The sequence below is a fragment of the Macrotis lagotis genome, chromosome X (assembly GCF_037893015.1).
Source record: "Macrotis lagotis isolate mMagLag1 chromosome X, bilby.v1.9.chrom.fasta, whole genome shotgun sequence".
Classification (NCBI taxonomy): Eukaryota; Metazoa; Chordata; class Mammalia; order Peramelemorphia; family Peramelidae; genus Macrotis; species Macrotis lagotis.
The window spans coordinates 169,670,426-169,693,767 of record NC_133666.1 but is presented as its reverse complement, the minus strand read 5'-3'; the positions used below and the strand labels follow the sequence as shown (position 1 = coordinate 169,693,767).

Here is a 23,342-nt window from a genome sequence, read left to right as displayed (position 1 = left end):
ACTCCTGACTCCAGGGCCGGTGCTTTATCAATTTTTTTATTTTATTTTTTTTTATTTTTTGCAAAGGAAATGGGGTTAAGTGGCTTGCCCAAGGCCACACAGCTAGGCAATTATCAAGTGTCTGAGACTGGATACGAACCCAGGTACTCCCGACTCCAGGGCCGGTACTTTATCCATTGCGCCACCTAGCCGCCTCAGTTCATGATAAATTTAACAAAGAAGTAATAAATTGCTATGTTTTCCATCTGAACTACTTTTTCTCCTATGTATTTCTGTTTTACTGATTCTCTTTTCCTTCTTTTCTATCTACAATCTCCACCACTGTCAAAATCTTTAAAACAGAGGTTCTTAACTACTGTCCTTTCTAGTGAAGACTATAATCCCTTTCTCAGGATAATTTTTAAAAATAACTAAAGGAAATGCTAAATTTCAGTTGGGGAGAAAAGATGTAAATTTTTATTCTCATCTAAGTTCATAAATTCTGTGAAATTGTAATCTTGTTTTAATTGATCCAACCTTTCTGGAGAGCAATTTGGAATTATGCCCAAAGGGCAATAAATATGTGTAGACCTTTTTTTGTTTGTCTGTTTTTTAGGTTTTTGCAAGGCAAACAGGGGTTAAGTGGCTTGCCCAAGGCCACACAGCTAGGTAATTATTAAGTGTCTGAGACCGGATTTGAACCCAGGTACTCCTGATTCCAGGGCCAGTGCTTTATCCACTGCGCCACCTAGCTTCCCCCACTGCACCACCTAGCCTCCCCATGTGTAGACCTTTTGATCCAACAATACCACTACTGGGTCTGTAGCCTGAAGAGAGTACAAAAAAAGGTAAAAATCCTACATGTACAAAAATATTTATAGCAGCTTTTTTTTGTAGTGGCAAAGAATTGGAAATTGAGGGGATGCCCATCAATTAGGGAATAGTTGAGTAAATTGTGGTATATGCATGTGATGGAACACTATTGTTCTATAAGAAATCATAAGACACTATTTCAGAAAAGCTTAGAAAGACCCACATGAATTGATGCTAAGTGAAATGAGCAGAATCAGAAGAATATTATACACACTAACAACAACATGGGGTGGTGATCAACCATGATGAATTTGCTCATTTCAAAAGTACAACAGAAGACAATTCTAAAGACTTGATAGAAAATAGGGAACCATGGATTTTAAATGAAGACCAAAGCTGCTTATCTTCAACTTTTAAAAGGTATCATATGGGGGCAGCTAGGTAGCACAGTGGATAGAGCACTGGCCCTGGAGTGAGGAGTACCTGGGTTCAAATCCAGCCTCAGACACTTAATAATTACTTAGCTGTGTGGCCGTGGGCAAGCCACTTAACTCCATTGCCTTGCAAAAACATATGTATTATATCATTTAAAAAAAATTTTTTTCTTATGTTTGAATCTGATTCTTTTTTCACAACATGATCAATATGTATAAATGTAAGGCCTATATCAGATTGCTATCTGTCAGGGAAAGGAGAAGGAAGAAAGGGATGAAGAAAAATTTAAAACTCAGGGGCAGCTAGGTGGCGCAGTGGATAAAGCACTGGATCTGGAGTCAGGAATACTTGGCTTCAAATCTGGTCTCAGACACTTAATAATTACCTAGCTATGTGGCCTTGGGCAAGTCACTTAACCCCATTTGCCTTGCAAAAAACCTTAAAAAAATTTAAAACTCAAAACCTTGCCACCCCCCAAAAAATGACTGGTAAAAACTAATCATTCCAAGGTAGTTGGGAAAACAAATAAATAAAATATTAAAAAAAAAAAAGAAGAAAAAATTGTAGAATCCTGGGGTAAGAAGCCTAGTTTCAGAATGAAGATTTCTCCATCAAGTTATTTAGAAATCACAGCAGAGAGAGGTTTTTTCCTCCATTTTAAAGTGGGTGTAAAATGTGTACATTTTATATACTCCAGTTACTCTCAAAAATGAATGGTAGGTCCAAAGTTTGAAGTAGGTTGTACAATAAATTTGTACTATTCTTTAATTATACCTTACACCTGACATCTGATTTATATTGAATAACATTTTATAAAATAAAGAATTGATGTGTTAAGGAACTTTTACTATGTAAAAATTGAACTAATTTTTACCTCAAAAGTAGGAAAAATGGTAGAAAAAAAGTTTTTATAAGAAGACTAAAGGGCCCAAGGCACAGAAATCATTAGAGATTGAAGTACAAGTTGTACTGACAAATGAGCAGAGAGAGTTTTTTCCTCCATTTTAAAGTGGGTGAAAATGTGTACATTTTATATACTCTAGTTACTCTCAAAAATGAATGGTAGGTCCAAAGTTTGAAGGAGGTTGTACAATAAATTTGTACTATTCTTTAATTATACCTTACACCTGACATCTGATTTATACTGAATAACATTTTATAAAATAAAGAATTGATGTGTTAAGGAACTTTTACTATGTAAAAATTGAACTAATTTTTACCTCAAAAGTAGGAAAAATGGAAGAAAAAATTTTTTATAAGAAGACTAAAGGGCTCAAGGCACAGAAATCATTAGAGACTGAAGTACAAGTTGTACTGACAAATGAGCTATGTTATGCGAAAATATACTGGATTAATTACATAAATACTTAATGAGAACATGGTATTTACTGTTACTTACCACAACTTCCTGTAAACTGTTTGGCAGACTAACTGTTGAAATGCCATGGAAAGGTCGTTGAGAAAAATCAATATTTTGCAAAGGACCTCCAACGCTGTGGCTTCGAATCAAAGATACTCCTCGACTTGAAAAATTATTTGCTACAGATGAAGTTTTCACACTTGAGAAGTCTCCACTCTCATCCTTTAGCTCAACACTTTAAAAGAAAAACTAATGCTCAAATAAAGTCTACTTTCATTATTAACTGATTTAACCGCCCCCAACATTTCTTCCTTTAAAATCATATTTATATGCTGAGGAATGTGCAGCAATATCCAAAAAATGCCCATTACAATACTAGAAAAGCAGAAATGGTTCACTAGCAGAAAACAACGTGCATAAATTTACCTAAAACCAAATGCTAGCATTATATGTAATGGATAAAAAACACTTGAATTTTCCTATAGAAATTTTTATGTCATTGGTGCTGAAATGAATAAATACTTCTGATGAACAATTAATAGTACATTTAAAGGTCTAATACAAAACAAAGCATGCCCAACTATTTTCTGAGTAATTTCAAATATAAATTCAATCACCAGTACTATTTAAAATTAAATTATCTAATTTTCCCTTCTGAACTTCAAATATTACCTTGCTGCCCTCACTCCTGATGTTTCCTAGAGATTTTTAGTTGCATTTGCTATTTTAAAGTTGTTTTGATTGTACCTCCAGCTGCCTAGCTCTGCAGATTTTTTTTTTTTTTTACTGAATTTTGGTAGCTTTCTAGCAGTATTTTTTTTAGTGGTAGCTATTACTTTACTTTGATAAAAATTATTAGTTTTATAGTTCATTTTCTATTCTTGTACCTATATTGTAGCTATAAAGGTATACTCATTCCCAGGAAGCAATATTTCTAACCTTTCTGTATTTTTTTTATTATAGACAAATTCCCAAATGTTTAAAAGCTGCATTTGTAGCTCCCTATTTTTAAAGAGTTTATTGATAAATTTTGTTTAGACAAGTAATACAAAACTCTATTTATACTAATTATATTTGTCACAACTGATGATCCCCAGAAAGTTAACTAAAACAATATATGAGTCACTAAATGGTACCATGTAATTTAACATTTTGCTAATTTCCCACTGTTAAAACAAATGTAGAATGACTGAACATACATAACTGCTTGCCATCTTGGGGAAGACAAAAGAGAGGGAAAAACTTGAAACTCAAAATCTTATAAAATGAATGCTAAAGTGGATAGAGAATCAACCCTGGAGCAAGGAAAGTTCAAAATCTGACCTAAGACACCTACTAAGACTCTGGATAAGTCAATCAACTCTCATTGCCTCAAACACCAAAAAAATACATACACCAAAAAACCCCCCAACAACAAACCAAAGTTGAAAATTATCTTTAAATATAATTGGAAAAAATAAAATACTATTTATATTAAAAAACACAGAGAAAGAATGGTTTATGCAATTACAAAAGTTTGATTATAAATAAACAGAAAAAGCATTAAGAAAATTGCTTCAAAGGTACATATTAAAAACTGAGAAAAGTGAACAACGTAAACATTAGTTTATGATAATTATATTTCCTCTACAAAAATCTTATTTTTTGGGGGGGGGTTAGGTTTTTGCAAGGCAAATGGGGTTAAGTGGCTTGCCCAAGGCCACACAGCTAGGTAATTATTAAGTGTCTGAGACCAGATTTGAACCCAGGTACTCCTGATTCCAGGGCTGGTGCTTTATCCACTACACCACCTAGCCACCCCTATTTTTTTTTTTTTACACAAACCTGGTCAGAGCAGGATGGTATGTTTGATAGTTAAAGAAAAAAATTAATGTATGTCTATGAAAGAGCACCATATTACAGAGTTGAAAGATCACTGGATTTGGAATTGAAAGAATATTTAGGGGGCACACTGGCCCTGGAGTCAGGAGTACCTGAGTTCAAATCCGACCTCAGTCACTTAATAATTACCTAGCAGTGTGGCCTTGGGCAAGCCACTTAAGCCCATTTCCCTTGCAAAAATCCAAAATATGAAAAAAAAAATTTAAATCCTTCATCACTTCACATTCTCTGGGCCTCAGGTTTCTCCTCTGTAAAATTCAGATATCTAATTCGAAGGGTTGACGTAAAGAAAGGGTTTTACTGGTATTTAGGAACTATTAAAATGATAACTGTTTTGGATAAGAATCCCACACAATCTGCTATTTTCATGATAGATACAATTTTAAAATATTATTTCTATCATTAGATATGAGCTCTGAGGGCAGGGGCCATGGGTTTGGCTGTCTTTGGACTCCTAACACTTAGCACAACAAATCTTAGCTCCAGTGTCCCTTTTTATGGCATCTTTCTTGATACTCCCAGTTTCTAAGTCATTTTCTCTTCTAAAAACTGCCTCGTGTCTGTTTTGTTTATATTCTATACTGAATGCTAAAGTGGATAGTTATATGTGTATATGGTGCTCTCCAATTAGAATGTACACTCTTTGAGGACAGAGACTTTGCACGCTACCTACTAATTGAACAAAAATTGATTAAAAACAAAACAAAACTGGGGCAGCTAGGTGGAGCAGTGGATAGAGCACCAGCCCTGGAGTCAGGAGTACCTGGGTTCAAATCCAGCCACAGACACTTAATAATTACCTAGCTGTGTGGCCTTGGGCAAGCTACTTTAACCCCATTGCCTTGCAAAAACCAAAAACTAAACAAACAAAACCAAACCAAAAACCCCTAACTTACTTAGTTGTATTATATTATGCTCATGGTTATATTAAGTATACTTAATACCTAAAAACATTACATACACTCTGAAAAGACTATATGCATTATGACTAAAATGCATATGCATGCTGAGGACCTCATAACATGAAATCAATATATTGTAGTTGCCATTGTGACTTACTAGCAAATCCATTGATTATCTGAACAAAATTTGAACCTATTTACAAATGAATATTAAAAAGACAAATCATGTTCAGGTAGGAGACAATATGGAGCACTACACAAATCCTGTTTCTGTCACTTTCTAATTATGTCACTGTTTCCCAATCTGTAACATGAGAGGTACTAGATCTCTGACATTGTGAGATTCTATGACATCTAGTTAGGTTTGAATGAAATTATAGAAAGCAAAGAAGTTTAAAAACCAGAGTTAAAACTATTTTTGATTCTTCAGAGTAAATTTTTTAAAGGACATAGAGCTAATAACAACATTTTATATAATCTAGGATACCTTGGTTCAGTAGCAGAACTCGGTCCTTCAGTTATGATCTGGCTGTTCTTCGGGAAATCCATAAAGGTCATCAAGTCAGGTTCTGCTGGACTAGACACAGGTTTGTGTTCTGGGGGATCTGTCATTAAGGGAATGCTTCCACTTTGTAAACTGTCACCAGAGGTACTTGGCTTTAGAAGAAAGCTACATGAGGAAGGGAAATGAGAAAAAGTGAAAACTCCCAATGTTACAGCTATACAATCATTTTTATGACCAAACACAAACATTGCTCTTGCTGGAAGTAAAAGGGGTTGATGCCAGAAAGAAAAGCTTTGAAAGAACAAGGAAGGAAGGAAGGCCAATTCTAGCCAATATTCTTGGTGATTCCTTACACTGAAAGAAAACACATTTTTCAGCTGACTAGCAGTAGAAAGGACTAAATAAATTTAGACTTTAAAATATCTATACGGGGGGCGGCTAGGTGGCATAGTGGATAAAGCACCAGCCTTGGAGTCAGGAGTACCTGGGTTCAAATCTGGTCTCAGACACCTAGCTGTATGGCCTTGGGCAAGCCACTTAACCCCCATTAGCCTTGCAAAAACTAAAAAAAAAAAAAAAAAAAAAAAAAAAAAAAAAAAAGTCTATAGGCAACTTCTAATGTCAAGATAATTTAAATTTTTAGTTTTTCAAATAAGACATGGATGCATGATGTGTCTAAACCCAGAATAATGCTAACTAAAGCTGTGGGCACTGTTTGGTTTACTTAATTTTCTGCATATGGATATGACAGTTCAGGTTTGAAACTGATTTTCATGACTGTTCAACTCAATCTAGAGCAAAGGGGATGGGAGATGGATGAGAAGACAGAAGTAAAGAGAGATTTTAGATACATATGGGGACTTAAATGCATACACATGTTCACCACTGTTGCTAAAATCCACACAGCTTAAAAACCAAGGTTAAGACATACATATATATTTTTTTAATTCCACATTCCATTTTACTTCTCAGAAAGGATTATTTTTCAGAATAGAGAAATATGTCTTTTTTTTAAGGTTTTTGCAAGCAAATGGGGTTAAATGGCTAGACTCCAGGGCTGGTGCTTTATCCACTGCACCACCTAGCCACCCCGAAATATGTCTTATAGGTTGCTTCTGATTACAATTCTGAAAATCAAAATCTAAAAGTAAATTTGTGATGGAATCATAAAAATCAAACCTATAGGCATTGCTCAACTAGTCTTATTGTATGACTCACCTGCATAGGTGATACCTCATAATATAGGTATTGAATATTCATATAATTAAAATAATAACTTCCTCTTTCTTTAGCTTATTATAACTTGACATTGATCTGGAAAAGCAACTCATCCATAAATGGCATTTTCTTTTTCTTTTTAATTTATTTATTCTTATTTTTATTTTGTACAAAGAAGTTTTTATACATTACTAAATTATTCTTGTTTAAGAGAAAACATAATACCCCCTCCCCACCAAAATATAGACCCACATGATCAATAAAGTACAGGGGAGAGAAAACAAATTACACCCAATAATCACCCAGCTGTGTGACCCCGTGCAAGCCACCCCAGCCCCATTGCCCTACGAAAACAAACAAAAAGACCTAAAATAAAATAAAATAGTAATAATAATAATAATAGTAGGGGTGGCCAGGTGGCAGACAGAGCACTGGCCCTTGGGCCAGAGGCACCTAGGTCCAAATCTGGCCTCAGACACTCAACAATCACCCAGCTGTGCGGCCCCAGGCAGGCCACCCAGCCCCATTTGCCCTGCAACCCCCCCCCCCCCAAATAATAATAAAAAATGTGCTTCAATCTGTGTTCCAACACCACCAGCTCTGTCCGGTGGATCACATTCTTTATGATAAGTCCATCAAAAAAGTTACTTCCATATTTTTCCACTGTTGCCATTGCTGATCGCAAATCTTTCCATTCGTACCTCTCTACTACCATATACTATATTTTCTCTCTCCTTTCACTGTGTCTCTGCTGTAGGGTAGCTGAGTGGTGCAGCAGACAGATCCCCGACCCTGGGACCAAGAGGCCCTTAGCCCATATTTTACCCCTTAGGTTCAGCATCCACCTGGCCCTATGGTCCTGGACAGGCCATCCAATCCCAGCCCCTTGCAAGAAGTAAAAAAGAAATGTGTGATATCTGACCATTCTTCCTCCATCACTCACATCCCCCCCCTTCCCTCTGTCCCCCCTCTCTCTCCTTCTTACTCCAGATGTCTACACACCATTGAGTATATATGCTGTTTCCTCTCCTAGCCACCTCTGATGAGAGTGAAGATTTCCTCATTCCCCTTTGCCTTTACCTCTTCCATATCATTGCAATAGCTCATTGTAATAAAGAAAAATCTTATTATATGAAATATCTTGGCCTATTCCTCCTCTCCTTTTTCTTTTCCCATTACATTTTCCTTTTATCTATTGACTCCATTTTTACACCACAATGTATTTTCAAATTAGCTTTCTCCTGTGCTTCAACTATAAAAGCTCCCTCTACCTGCTCTATTAAATGAGAAGGTTCATATGAGTATTATCAGTGTCATTTTTCTATACAGGAATACATGCAGTTCATCATCATTAAGTCCCTCATATTTTCCCCTTCTCCTCTACTTACTCTCTATGCTTCACCTGAGTCTTGTATTTGAAGATCAAACCTTCTGTTCAGCTCTGGCCATTCCAACAGGAACATTTGAAATTCCCCTGGTTCATTGAAAGTCCATCTTTTTCCCTGGAAGAGGACGTTCAGTTTTGCTGGTAGTTGATTCTCGGTTGCATTTTAAGCTCTTTTGCCTTCTGGTATATTATATTCCAAGCCCTACAAGCTTTTAATGTAGTTGCTGCTAAGTCCTGTGTGATCCTGACTGCAGCTCTATGATATTTGAATTGTGTCCTTCTGGCTGCTTGTAATATTTTCTCTTTGACTTGGGAGTTCTGGAACTTGGCTATAATATTCCTGGGGGTTGGTATTTTTTGGATCTCTTTATCGGGGAGATCAGTGGATTCTCTCCATTTCTATTTTGCCCTCTGCTTCTAGGATATCAGGGCAATTTTCCTGTAGTAATTCTTTGAAAATGATGTCAAGGCTCTTTTCCTGATCATGACTTTCAGGTATTCCAATAATTTTTAAATTATCTTTCCTCAATATGTTTTCCATATCTGTTGTTTTTTCAATGAGATGTTTCACATTTTCTTCTAATTTTTCATTCTTTTGGTTTTGAAGTATTGAGTCCTAATTTCTTGTAAAATCAGCAATCTCCCTGAGTTCTATTCTTCTGAAGGATTTGTTTTCCTCAGAGAGTATTCTTATCTCTTTCCATCTGGTCAATTCTGCTTTTTAAAGAATTCTTCTCTTCAATAACTTTTTTTTTTTTTAGGTTTTTGCAAGGCAAACAGGGTTAAGTGGCTTGCCCAAGGCCACACAGCTAGGTAAATTATTAAGTGTCTGAGACTGGATTTGAACCCAGGTACTCCTGACTCCAAGGCTGGTGCTTTATCCACTATGCCACCTAGCCGCCCCCTCAATAACTTTTTGAACTGTTTTATCCATTTGACCTATGCTGGTTTTTAACATGTTATTTTCTTCATCATTTTTTTGAATCTCCTTGACTAAGCCGCAGACTTCATTTTCATGTTTTTCCTGCATCTCTCTCCTTTCTTTTCCCAGTTTTTCTTCCGACTCCCTCATTTGATTTTCAAAGTCTTTTTTGAGCTCTGTTGTAGCCTGAGCCCAATTTCTGTTTTTCTTGCAGTCTTTAGATGCAGGAGCTTGTGCTTCCTCATCTTCAGACTGAGTGTTTCGATGCTTCTTGGGCTCACAGGCAAAGTATTTCTCAATGGTGTTCCACTTTTTTCTGTTTACTCATTTCCCCAGTCTGTACCTGGTTTTGGGGTGCTTCCTGAGCTTTTGAGTATTATTGGGACACCCCCCCCCCCCCCCGACAAGGATCTCTTCGTGTGAGGCTCTGTCCTCCCTCCTGGTCTGTGAATGACCACAAACACACCCCTCTGCCACGGGGCTGAGGTGGGGGGGGGCCCTGCTGTTCTTTGTGGGGGGCCTAGACTGTGATCAGGATCTGAATGTGGTCAGAGCCCCAGAGTCCTGTTCCAGGGGCAGAGGAAAGAGCTTGGCAGTCTCTCTTTGCACTCCCAGCCCTGGACTCAGTGCTCATGCCCTGGGGGCTCCTGCTTACCGGCTCTGCTGGCTTCTGGTTCCTGGATCTGGGCTGCCCTGGCCATGCTTCTCACTGTGTGCCCTGAGGGCTGGGTTTCACGTGAGGTCCCCCCCACTGTCCCCCAAGTTATGCACGGTGTTTCCCGGGGTGCAGCTCAGGAGACTCCTCCGCTGCTGTGAGCTGTGGTTCCCAGTGCCCTGGGGCTGCCTCTGGGAGGCTGAAGTTCCTTCACTCTGGCGGGCCACCCCCTTCGACAAGTGGAGCCGAGCCTTTCCACTCTTTTCCAGGTTACCTTGGGTTGGAGAACTGCCTCACTGCATCCCTCTGTGGATTCTGTCTCTCGAAAATTTAGTTAGAGTCCCTAGCTTATAGGTTTTGAGTGAGAGCACGCACCTAAGAGATGGTCCTCTCTTGTCGCCATCTTGGCTCTACCCCCCAAGGTAAGATATATAAAGAAAGTCCTGTGAAGTCTCTGGTGTTCCCCAGGACCTCGTACAGTATTGGATAATTTGTATTTTACATGTTTTTACATGTTATCCCTTTTAGATTGTAAGAATTAAGAGTAAAGATCACATCCTATTTGATGTAAATTTACTTAGCACCCCTTATACTCACAATATTCTGGCACTTAATACATCTTTCCTAAAGCTGATGTAGGGCATCAAGGTGGATGCCCACTCCCACCATGCTTACTATTGGTCAGCTATTGTTAAATCTAAGAATGTCAGAGAACCTACATTCAATTTCACCTCTGCTGTTTACTTCACAAAATCCCCAAGTTTAGCTTCCATATCTCTAAAATGAAGGGATTAGAGCAGATGTTCTAGCTTACATGCATTTTGTGCTTATTTTGCTGCTGTACCATGCCCCCAGAAAATTCATTGGGAAAGTCTGTCTTATAAGACCCAATCAATGGTTTTTCTTTTTCTTTTTTTTGGCAAGGCAATGGGGTTAAGCCCAAGCTCACACAGGTAATTATTAAGTATCTGAGATGGGATTTGAACTCAGGTCCTCCTGACTCCAGAGCCAATGCTAGGGCCAGTATTCTATGCATGGCACCACCTAGCTGCCATGACCTAATCAGTCTTGTATTTTCACCTGCTCAGTTCCCTCTGTTCTTAGTGGTTCCATGTAAGGAGAGAGGGATGGACAGATGCCTCCTCATTTCCTGTCTAGTTATTAGGATATTGGAGTGCTCTGACCTCTCACCATCCTACTCCTGTCGTGCACCTTCCCTCCCATCTCCACCCCCAGGCCTACCTTCCTTTTCAGCTTTCCTTCACATGTGATCTCCTTGAGAGTAGAGACTGTTTGTCTTTTTCATATTAGTGTCCCCAGCACTCAGCCATCCTGGTATATGGTAGATACTTGATTGACTAAATCAAAGACAAGGGCCCTTCCTAGTTCTCATTCATTCCTAAAGGTTCAATCACTATAGATGCTTCCAAATAGAGATATCCAGGCCAAGTTTTTCCATTACCAGATGTCTGAAGGACATCTCTATTTGAACATCTTAAAGCCATTTCAAATTTAATCTATTCAAGATGCAATTTGTTTTTTTTCCCATTAGTTTGATTCTCTGTCAAAGTGTCCCATGTCTGTTGAAAAAAATGACTCTCTCTTCAATCACTCAAGTTCAAAAGAATTTCTTCCCTCTCCCTCTCCTGCCATATCTATAGACTGTCATGTCTTTTTGAGCCTAGCTCCAATGTTAGTGGTGTTAATATTCATCTTCTTTTTTTCCATCCACAGAGCTGCAAGCTGAAGGCAGGCTCTCATCTGCTGGACTACCCTAACAGGTAAGAGAAATGGCTTCAAAGACAAAAGATCTGAGCTCAAGTGATAGCTCAAAGAGGCTGAGATTTGTGGTGAGTGCTTCAGCTTCTTAATGTTATAGGCAACTCTAAAACTAGAAGTTACACAGCAGGGGCCAATCAACACTAGACCAGCAAAATTTCAGGTGTGGAAAATAGTTCCCAGCATATAACAAGAAATGTAATTGAATTTTAGAACTAAAACAGAACTTAAATGTCATTTAGTACAACCAGTACTTGAATAGGAGTATCTTCAACCACATAACCCAACAAGTAGTCACTATTTAGATTTTGCTTGAAATCCAAGAAGAGAAAACCCAAAACCTAACAAATTCTGGCACAACTGATGCATAGAAATGGCCTATAATTATCCCAGAAAGGATGGATTTATCTGGTTTATTCTATGAATTATACCACAAGGCAATGGGCATCATCAAAGCAATAGAGTCTAAATACTTATGGGATTGAGTATGGGTATTCTGGTGAATGCTTAACAATTGGGCTCATGAGGGAAAATATATATATATATATATATATGTGTGTGTGTGTGTATATACACACACACACACACACACACACACTTTTAACTGCAATCTGCATTGTTAAAATTTTCTACATCATTTTCTTAAGGTTTAGATAATCAACTAGAGAAAAAAATCAAGCCCTAATATGTAGAGATTACCAAGGTGTAAATGCTGAAATTGAAAATATAACAATTGATTCAAGAAATCAATTCATGTTGGCTTCCTCACAGTCTGGGGTAGAAGTCAATCTCCAGGAATAAAGGGTGAAAACCAGATGAGTGACAATAAAAATAAAAGCCCACTTAAACCCTACAATAACAGATTGCTCACATCTTTATTTCTTATCATGAGGGAGAAGGCAGGAAGTTATAGATAATTTTTGTTAAAAGATTTAAGTATTCATTTCCCTTTCTGCTATCTTTATGCTGATTAACATAGGGTGGATAGAGACAAGAAGTTCATGGAAATCAATGTTTTTAAAGCTAACTTTGATTAATAACTGGAGGGACAGAAGTGTCTCAAACTAATTCCCAGAATGAGATTTTTTTTTTGTCATATCCAGATTTAAAATATTTGTGCTCTCAATTCAAAGGAAATGACTGCAAATTGAAAAGGAGAAATACTGAGATTTCTAAGAAATAGTTTTAAGTTCTAAGACTATACTGGGAAATACTAAGACCTTCCTTCCTCTGCTTAATAGAAGCCTTCCATTTCCATGATCTTTTTAGAAATGTACTAACCTGGCAGAACCTCTTAAGTCTTTAAACTCCACATTAAGAAGAGGTAAGAAGTTGCTTTTACAGAATGGACAGGTGGTATTCAAATTTGAATCATCTGCAGCCCATCCAGCCATAATTTCTTCATCATAAACCAAAGCTCCACAAGCTCTACATTGAGAACAACTTGACATCAAGACCTGAAAGTAGAGAAGTACAAAATTTTGAAAACCCTTATAAAACAATAACATTAATGTTTTAATAAAATTGAAGAAAAAAAATAAAATTGAAGAATTTAAAAAATAGTAACTCTAACAAAGACACTTTTTCAGAATTTAAAGAACAAAATTGGATTTTATCTGATTACTTTTTTCCATCAAAGAATAACATGTAGACAGCTCAAGCTGTATGGATGTAAAATCTCATTTGTAGTTTATTTTTGGACATCATCAGCAATTAGATCTTTTTTTTTTGCAAGGCAAATGGGGTTAAGTGGCTTGCCCAAGGCCACACAGCTAGGTAATTATTAAGTGTCTGAGGTCAAATTTGAACTCAGGTACTCCTGACTCCAGGGCCAGTGCTCTATCCACTATGCCACCTAGTCGCTCCAATTAGATCTTTTTTAATAGGTCACTCCTCAGATGAACACTAGATTTTAATGTTTTTTAGATCAAATGTACCTGATTTAATTTTCAGTCAACTTAAAAGAGTCATGTATATTGTAAATATCTATTATTTTGTTAAATATGTTATTTTGCAAAGGCAATATATGAGCTAACCTCATATAATTACTGCACTATTAGCTTTATGAAATTTCTACTAAACTTTCCATCTTAGCTTTCATTGATGAAAAATAACTGAACTAAAAAATAATCTAGAGTTTTCCATATGCTTTTAGCAGAAAATTATTACCAAGTTCAGAATTTCAACAAGTTCCTAATAAAACTTATCTCATGTACCTTTTATGAGTCTAAAAGTAGAACATTTTTTTAAAAAAGTAGAACATTTGATAACCTTTTATTTTTTGCAAGACAAACGGAGTTAAGTGACTTGCCCAAGGTCACACAGCTAGGTAATTATTAGGTGTCTGAGGCCAAATTTTAACTCAGATCCTCAAGTCCTCTTGAATCCAGGGCCAGTGCTCACGCACCACCCAGAATATTTTAATCAGGTTTTCATCCAATTTTGATTACTTGTAAAATATACAGGAGTATATTGGCAGAATGCAGTTTGTTTTTACCTCCATTGCACAATTTTGGTAGATGCTGGACATACTGGTATTTTGAGAAGATCCATGCTCTGACTTTTCAAAGTCTTGACCCTTTATGCCTCTTGTAAATGGAATTTCACCTGCAGAGAAACAGTCATTAATATTATACAGTCAGAAAAGAATTAAATTGAAAAATTCTAAATGTAAACACAGTTTGACCATTAAAATATTTTCTAAAATTAAAATAGCAAATTATGTGAGAGATCCCATAGTCACTCAAAATCCCATGTTGTCCTTGAATTTGTGGGGGGGAAAAATAGACATTTTCACTTCACCTAAAACTAAAATGGGGCAGCTAAATATTCCAATGTATCAAGGAATTTATCCAATTAAACGTATTTTATGAAAACTTTAATTTTTATTTTAAGGATTTGTGGATATTCCTTCCACCAATCTATATCACAAACTGCCAACTTCCAGAGCACTTCCCTCAATTTGTTCTTTATAATTTGTTCTTTCAAACAAGAGGAAGTGGATCATCTCTTGCCTATTCCTCTCATGATAAAACTTAGATAGATTGTCCTTGGATAAAGAGATATATATAGTCCATATCTGGGACAATATACAACTAACTGATTCACTTAAGTCAATTATGCATTAGGCACTCTGTTAGGTGCTAGGAAAACAGACAAAAATGATATAGGTTCTTATATCCATTCAGCCTTCTTGCCTTTGAAACCCTGCCAAGGTGTACATTCTATTAGCAGAGCCTTCAAAAGCCCAGCATCACCTCTACACCATGAGGTCACAGGGCTTTGGCCTGTGGATTTTACCATCTTAGGGAGAATATAATATTATATTAAATACCAATGACACATGAAAAGAAAGTTAATTCCTTCATACCTGTTGGATAGTGCAATTTCCCTACATCCCCACCACTGCTGCTACTGCCAAGACTCGTGGTGCTCTGTGTGAGTTCACTGGTGACTAGCCCTGGGACACACACTTTTGATGTTAGATCATCTCCCAAAATGTGATCTTCTAAACCAGCAGGAAAGCTATAATCTCTACTGGGTTCTTCCTGCAATTAAGACAGAAGAAACACATACAACTTTTATATCATTAATCACAAAAACTAAAATTTATCAAAACCACAAACTTTTCAATTGTTGTTATGCGTGAAACTTTTCCTTTTGTGCTCAGATACTTAGAGAAAAATGTTTTATGACACAACTCTACCTTGGTAAAACTGTTATAAGACACAAGTTTTCATCTCTATTTTCTGTATTAGTGAAATCAAAAGCTTACTTCCTATCCTATGCCTATCCTTATTCTCCTAAAAAGACTTTCTCTTATGTTCATCTTCCACAATGAATTTTTTTTTTTTTTTTTTTAGTTTTTGCAAGGCAAATGGGGTTAAGTGGCTTGCCGAAGGCCACACAGCTAGGTAATTGTTAAGTGTCTGAGACCGGATTTGAATCCCGGTACTCCTGACTCCAGGGCCGGTGCTTTATCCACTGCGCCACCTAGCCGCCCCACAATGAAATTTCTTATTTCTTTCTGCTAAATGTCCAGTCTGAGTATTTTTCAAATATGAAATTTAAAAGAATACTGGCTGTCAATTGTAGCATTTCTATTAAAACCACTGCCTTTAATAACTAAAAAAAATCTTCAGCCTGTACAATTAACAATACAAAGGGGCAGTTAGGTATTGTAGTAGACGGACTCTTACCATGGAGTCATGGAATCATGAAGACCCGAGTTCAAATTTGACCTCTCATTCTTATTAGCTGGGTGACCTAGGCAAGTCCTTTAACCACAATTGCATTTTTATGTGAAACTGTTTAAAGTAACTTCTAAAGCCTGAGAAAGACCGTTTGGTATAGCTGAACAAATTACAAAGCAGAATACCAAAGGTCACCAAAGTTATGCATATAAATTATCTGAACCTCAGTTTTCTCATTTCTTAAATGAGGATCCTACCTGTCCTACAATATCATAGAGTTGTTATGATGAACAAATTACGATTATAAATAGTAAAATGCTATTCTGAATATTTAACTTAAGAATGGTTTTGACTATCATCACTCAGAATTTCTCCCAACCAAAAAAAAAAATAGTGTCTTAATTTACTGGTTTTCACCAGGGTTTAACTTTTGATAAAGTTTTATTGTAACTCTTTCCCTATTCATTTATATTGACTTGTCTCCTTCAGCTTCTCTTACAATGTTTCCCTTCAAGGGAAAGACAAAGTATCATTTACTGACATGGCAGCAAACTAACACCTATGTAAATACTAATCAGCTGAGGTCTTCCTAAACCTTAAAAATTCTTCAAGTTTCTTTTTTTAAATTATAAATATTATATATTTTTTTCCAATTATATATAATAGTAGTTTCTACCTAGCATTTTTTTGATAAGGTTTCAAATTTTACAATTTTTCCTCTACTATCCCCCCCCACCCGAAGGCAGACTATTAATTTTGACATTGTTTCCATGCTATATAGTGATCAAAATTGAATGTGTTGAGAGAAAAATTATATCCTTGAGGAAAAAATAAAATATTAGAGGTTGCAAAGTTATGTAGTACATAAGACAACTTTTTAAAAGTATTTTTTATTTATTTAAGGCAATGGGGTTAAGGGACTTGCCCAAGGTCACACAGCTAGGCAATTATTACGTGTCTGAGGCCAGGTTTGAATTTTGGTCCTCCTGACTCCAGGGCTGGTGCCCTACCCACTATACCCCCTGGCTGCCCCAAGACAACTTAAAAAAAAATGAAGGTAATAATCTTTGATCTTTGTTTAAACTTCACAATTCTTTCTCTGAATACAGATGGTATTCTCTGTCACAGATACCCTAAATCTGTTCCTGATTACTGCACTGATTTTTCCAAGCCTCTTATCACTGTCTTAGAATATCTTAAGTCTATTATTGCATCTACTGTTAATTCTATTACTGTATCAAACCACAGCAATTTTAGAACCAGTATTGAGTCTAGAACACTGAGGACAGAATCTCCAACTCAGACAATTAACATCTTTGTGACCTTAGGAATAGCATTTAACCCACCTAAGCATTAGCTTCTATAGCTATGAAAGGGGAATGATGCCTGTAATTATAATTTCATGGGGTTTTTGGTAAAATGTATATTGCTATAATGTAAGCAAAACATTTTGAAATCCTTAAATCAAACAACAGATACATTAAGTACAAGAGATACAAGGACAAAAATGAAACAATCCCTAATAAGATGGAGTTTACATTCTAATTCAGGAGGCAAGAAGTACATAAGAAAATACACAGCACAGATACAAAGTGAATAAATACACATATATACAATATGGGTGCTAGAAGCTGGGGAAGATCTGGAAAGGCTTTATGCGAAAGATGGTGTTTGAGGTGAATCTTAAAATAAGTGAGGAACTATGTAAGGTAAAGGTAAAGACAATTCACAGGCATGTGACAAGAGATGAATTTTCTTTTTTTTAAAAAATTAATTTTTATTTTTGTACAAATGATGGTTTTTTATAATTACTAAAGTAATATTTAAGAGTAAACATAATACTCCTTCCCCCAAATAATATAGATCCTCATGAGAAATAAAGTAAAGGAAAGAGAAAAAAAAATATGCTTCAGTCTGTGTTCCAACACCACTAGCTCTGTTTTGGGGGGGGGATCACATTCTTTATGATAAGTCCATCACAAAAGCTACTTCCATATTTTTTCCACCATTGCCATTGCTGATCACAACTCCCTCCATTCATACCTCCCCACTACCATACACCATATTTTCTCTCTCCTTTCACTCTGTTCCTCTTCTAAAATGTGCTGAAGGGTAGCTGAGTGGCCCAGTGAACTGATCACTGGCCCTGGGGCCAAGAAGCCCCGAACCCAAATACCACCCCTAAGGCCCTGTGGTCCCAGACAGGCCACCCAATCCCAGCCCCCTTGCAAGAAGTAAAAAAGAAAATGTGTTATATCTGACAAAAAAGATGAATTTTCAGGGGACATACTGAGTTAGGTGTGAAGGCCAGAATGGAGTCATTCTGTTTACGTGACAGTGAGAAAGGGAAAATAAGGTCCAACAAGAATGGAAAGATAGGTTGGGGCTGCTTGTGGAAGACAATAAATGGTTAACCCAAGAGTTTAAATTTTATCCTAAAGGGAAAAGGAAGCTACTACAGTTGACTGAGAAGTGGGATTACATAGTAGGTTCTGTACTTAAGAAAAGCCTCTTTGGCAAATGTATAGAGCATGTACTGGAGAAGTAAGAAAGATCAATTAAGAAGCTCCTGCAATAATCTATGAGAGAGTTTGAGGTATGAGAGTGGAGATGAAATTGAATACAAGATTTCCTAACTGAACAGATAGAATGAGAGAAAATGAGAAGTTCGGGGCAGCTAGGTGGCATAGTGGATAAAGCACCGGCCCTGGAGTCAGGAGTACCTGGGTTCAAATCCGGTCTCAGACACTTAATAATTACCTAGCTGTGTGGCCTTGGGCAAGCCACTTAACCCCATTTGCCTTGCAAAAAAAAAAAACAACAACAAAAAAACCTAAAAACCTAGAAAATGAGAAGTTCAAGATAAGGTCAGACATAAGAACCTGGGAGTTTAGAATGATGGTCGTGCCTCTGATAGAAATCTTGAGGTCAGAAGTAGGGATGGGGGAGTTTGGTTTGGGCCATGCTGAATTTAATATGACTCTAAAACATTCAGTCTGAAATGCCTAAAAAGAAATAAGAGATTCAGGGAGAGAGAGAGAGAGAGAGAGAGAGAGAGAGAGAGAGAACACGGGGCTAGAGTTGCTATTGTTAAGTGGAAGAAATAAGGCACTCCTAATCCTAGATAACAGTAAAACTATAGAAAATACAGCAATCTACTTTATATAAAATTTTTGCATGTCCTGAACTTTGTGCTTACAAGTTTAAGCAGAAATATAATCTTAGAAATAATGTCTAGGGGCAGCTAGGTGGCGTAGTGGATAAAGCACTGGCCCTGGAGTCAGGAGTACCTGGGTTCAAATCTGGTCTCAGACACTTAATAATTACCTAGCTGTGGGGCCTTGGGCAAGCCACTTAACCCCATTTGCCTTGCAAAAACCTAAAAAAAAAATGTCTGTAACCCTTACTGGTCTTATACAATGGAATATAAATTATTCTCTGAAGACCATAATGGTGAAACTTTCACTAGGTATTTTTTCTGTGGAATGTGAATTCAATTAAAAAAATCCTTTCTAATTACAATTTCAATTCTCACCTCTTTTCAACCTTGATTTTATGATTACTGACATGACTGCAAGCTATTCAAAGACTCACAGAGAATTTCATTTGGATCAAATGAAAATCTGAACACAGCTTACAAATATAAGGTGAAATAATTTGGTTTGCCAGAACTCTGAAAACAAGAGTTCCAAGATACTCTAATAATATCTCATTTTTTTTATCATTACATAAGATCAATTACACAAAAGAAAAATTCTGATATGTGGTAACTGTATAATAAAGAACATTCTTACCTCATCATCTGAATAATTATATGCAGAGGCCACAGCTCCCCACATTTTACTTGCTACTGTAGCTGCTTGTTTCATACCAGACTTTAGAACATCTATCTTGGGTCCGGACAAAATATTATCCAGCTTTATTCCTGACAAAGTAGTGACTACGGAACCCAAGGATCCATGTTGTGAAGAACGCACAAGTGCTGACAAAGATGTGGAACGCTCTTTTTGTGTTCGTGGGGAAGCCTGCTGTTTGGAGTGTCCCGTGAAAGTTTTTGACCTGGATACAGAAGGAGGACTCTTCTGCTTTTCAGTTTTTTCCTGGACTGGTGGATTGTGATCCAAGGGCAGGCTAGAACGTCGCTCTAAAGGAGTGAATGCACCAGATACACATTCTGCTGATCCTCTATTTTCTTGTTTGTGCAACTCCATGCTGGAAGACTTGCTCCCCAAAGGACTTTTCAAGTTCATATAGCTCTCTATTTCATCTGCCAGATTACGTGCCACAACAGGAGACAGTGACTTCTCCTCAGAGTCTGAAGACTTCCGTTCTATACACTCAGTGGCTAACAGAGACAGAGGATCAAGACCAGCTTCAACATCTTCCCTTTCAATTGGCTTGGCTCCACTATAAGAACTATTTCTTTTGTTTATTATATATTTGGGTTCTGTTTTTATGTCTTTGGGTTGATCACCAGTCCAAGGTTCTTTAAGTTTATCCTCTGCCAAGGTGACTGAAGCTGCACCATCATCACTATCACCAACAGAGTCTGGCTGTTCTTGTCCTTCCTCTAGCATTCCCAAGCCTGGAGATGACCTATGCTCCAACCCCCAGCCCCCTGTAGACACAGAAGTCCTTGTGTCAGCTGACAGGCTACCCACACTGTCTAAATTCTGATCTCTTTGTACATGAAATAGTGGCATCTTATTATAGGACAATGCTGCAGTAAGGATCTTGGCATCTGCTCCCATCATTATTGCCATTTCACTAGAATTTGAGTCCAAACTGCTCTTTTTTAGCAACATTCCTGCTCGACTTTCAGAGCTAAAACTACAACTCCTTTCTGAAAAATGTTTTTGTCTTTTCTCTCCTTTTTCACTAATTTTCAGATTGGACACTTCGGCGAACACAGTATCCTCAACAGAATCCTGAGCAGAAAATAGTATATTTGATGTACTACCTAAAACAGAAAGTACATTGTTAAAATTTGTTCCCAATATGTTCTGATTTTTTTTTTCAAAATGTTCTTAATACATGTTGGGTTAAAAGGAAGAATCAGGTACGCATTTAAGACTGGATCAACTAACATTGCTGGCAAACACATCTAAAGTAGCCTCTTAACTGTTGTCAGGAAACCATGAGTTTCCTATTTTAAGTAGAATAGTAAAAATAAACAAAACTTACATGTTTAAAATGTCATTGTTAAGTTTAGAAAAACAAATTAGACAACCAAAAAGGAAACCATGTCCAGAAGAAACTGTCCTCTTTTGGATAGCTCTTAATTTCCATGAAAGTTCATATTTATGGAAAAACTTAAGTAGATGCTGCCCATTCTCCATCCCTTCAGCATACACACACACACATACATAATGAATAGCATAAGGAGTACTCTTTATGTAAAAGGAAAACAGTAAAGGTGGAGAAATAATCCAAATTTCAAAATGGTGATCAGCTCTCCAGGGATATGACCAAAGGGGTAGAGTGAGAGTGGGAATCTTTTCGATATTGGGAAAAGGGAGATGAAATCTTTTATATTTTATCAATACAAAGATTTGCTTGCTCCCATTTGAAATCACTTATTTAAACTCAGTAAATTTCATTTGCTTTTGCTTTTTAAACAACAATGATTTTGATAAGAACTTTGGATAACATTCTACCACAATTACCATTTTCATTCCATTCAATTCCAGGATTCTATACTTTTTTCATTTTTCTAAATTATGATAAATTGGTAATTATATGGTTTAATTTCCAGAAGAGTTAAACTTTTTTATGGATTTATTAAAAAAACATTTTTAGCACCTTAGATGAGGCCTTCAACCTAATCTTTTACAAGTACTAAGAAGCCATGGCACCTCTAATATGTTAATTAAATTTTATCTTAGTTAATAGAGATTGCCTTCCCCTTCTGCAATGAAATAAACATTCATAAAAACCTAGGGCACATAAGATATAGAAGTAAACAGGGGAGAAAAGAGAAGAAATTTAATTGTTCCTTGGACTATTTCTTAATTTATTAGTCAGATTTTGAATCAAAGGAAGATCCCAATAACCTTTTTGTCACTGATCTGAATTAGGAGGCCATCTGGAATAAATTTCAAGGCTCAAAAGTCATTTCTACCCCTGCCCCTCCCTTTTCTCCAACATTGAAGGAGAAGAGGTACAAAAGTTTCATAGCAAATATAATAAAAAAAGAGAAGAGCAAACTTTACTTTGCATATTGTCACTGACAAAATATACTCTACTACCTTTTCTGGCATAGCTTAATCCATGGCATTTTTCTACCCACAGTACAGCTGACCTCTCTGAAATCACAGGATTACATATTTAGCAAAACTAAGACCCAGGGAGAGCTTAAGTAACTTGTCCAAGGTCATACATGAAATATATGCTGCAGAGCTGAGATCTAAACCTGGTTCTTGTTTCCAAATCCACCACTCTTTGCTCTGTACCTTGATGCTTTTCTTGGAATTAGCACCATGATCAAATGAGGACATGAGGTGTGTTAATATCAAGATCCTCTGGATATTCAAATCAGATGAATATCATAGGGAAGGATTGACACCTTCATGGATACATGAACAATTACATATTTTCAACTACAACCAATTAGAAGTTTAGCTTCCTAAACCAACTAAATAACTCCATTAGAGCCCCCATTTTGAGGGCTATGGCAACAAATAGAAATGTATGACTACTTTATCATTCATCTGTTACAGAAAAAAACACAGGACTGTTTTTGGTTCTTCTTGCTGGCTCTAGCAAGAATGGGTGGGAACGAAAACTTTTTTCCATCAGAAAAGGCATGCCAAAAAAACTCTTATTCAGTCTTTATGGACAGAAACTCACATTTAATAAATAAATGATTTCCTGTGTTCTTATTGTGGGCATGCAAATAGTCACTGTCTCATTCTGCTTAAATGAATTTTTTTAATACAATTTTCACTTGACTTTCACCTTAATATCTGTTGATGATGTTGTTTCATTACAATTCAGAATTATTTTCTATTCTTCAAAATACGTTACTATCAATTCTACAACTTTAAACCATTCAGACTTTTTAAGTATACTACCATAAGCTGTTTCAATCTATATTATGCTCAATATGGTATATTAAACAATAAAGCAACTCACTGGTGCTACTCTTCCGGCTGCTGATATCAAAAATGCCCGATGGAACTTTCACAATACTGCTTCCCCACGCAGGTGCTTCTGCAGGATTAAGGGTCTCCGGACTCAGCTGCTGTAACTTTTCCACAAAAGCAGGGACATCAGAAGCTTCTAAAAAAAAGCAACATCAATGATATGGGCTA

General features: G+C 36.7%; 1 protein-coding gene across 8 annotated transcripts in view; it reads right to left on the bottom strand.

Moving 5' to 3' along the window:
- DENND4C (DENN domain containing 4C) overlaps positions 1-23,342 on the bottom strand; it is a 158,329-nt gene that overhangs the window by 15,749 nt on the left and 119,238 nt on the right. For all 8 annotated transcript variants that reach the window (XM_074199885.1, XM_074199889.1, XM_074199890.1 and 5 more), the window contains 7 exons: positions 23,164-23,310; positions 19,824-20,989; positions 15,207-15,384; positions 14,334-14,443; positions 13,118-13,293; positions 5,858-6,040; positions 2,627-2,822 (listed from right to left, as the gene is read on the bottom strand). In XM_074199885.1, the coding sequence (XP_074055986.1) occupies positions 2,627-2,822; positions 5,858-6,040; positions 13,118-13,293; positions 14,334-14,443; positions 15,207-15,384; positions 19,824-20,989; positions 23,164-23,310 (2,156 nt within the window). The remainder of the gene's footprint in view (positions 1-2,626; positions 2,823-5,857; positions 6,041-13,117; positions 13,294-14,333; positions 14,444-15,206; positions 15,385-19,823; positions 20,990-23,163; positions 23,311-23,342) is intronic.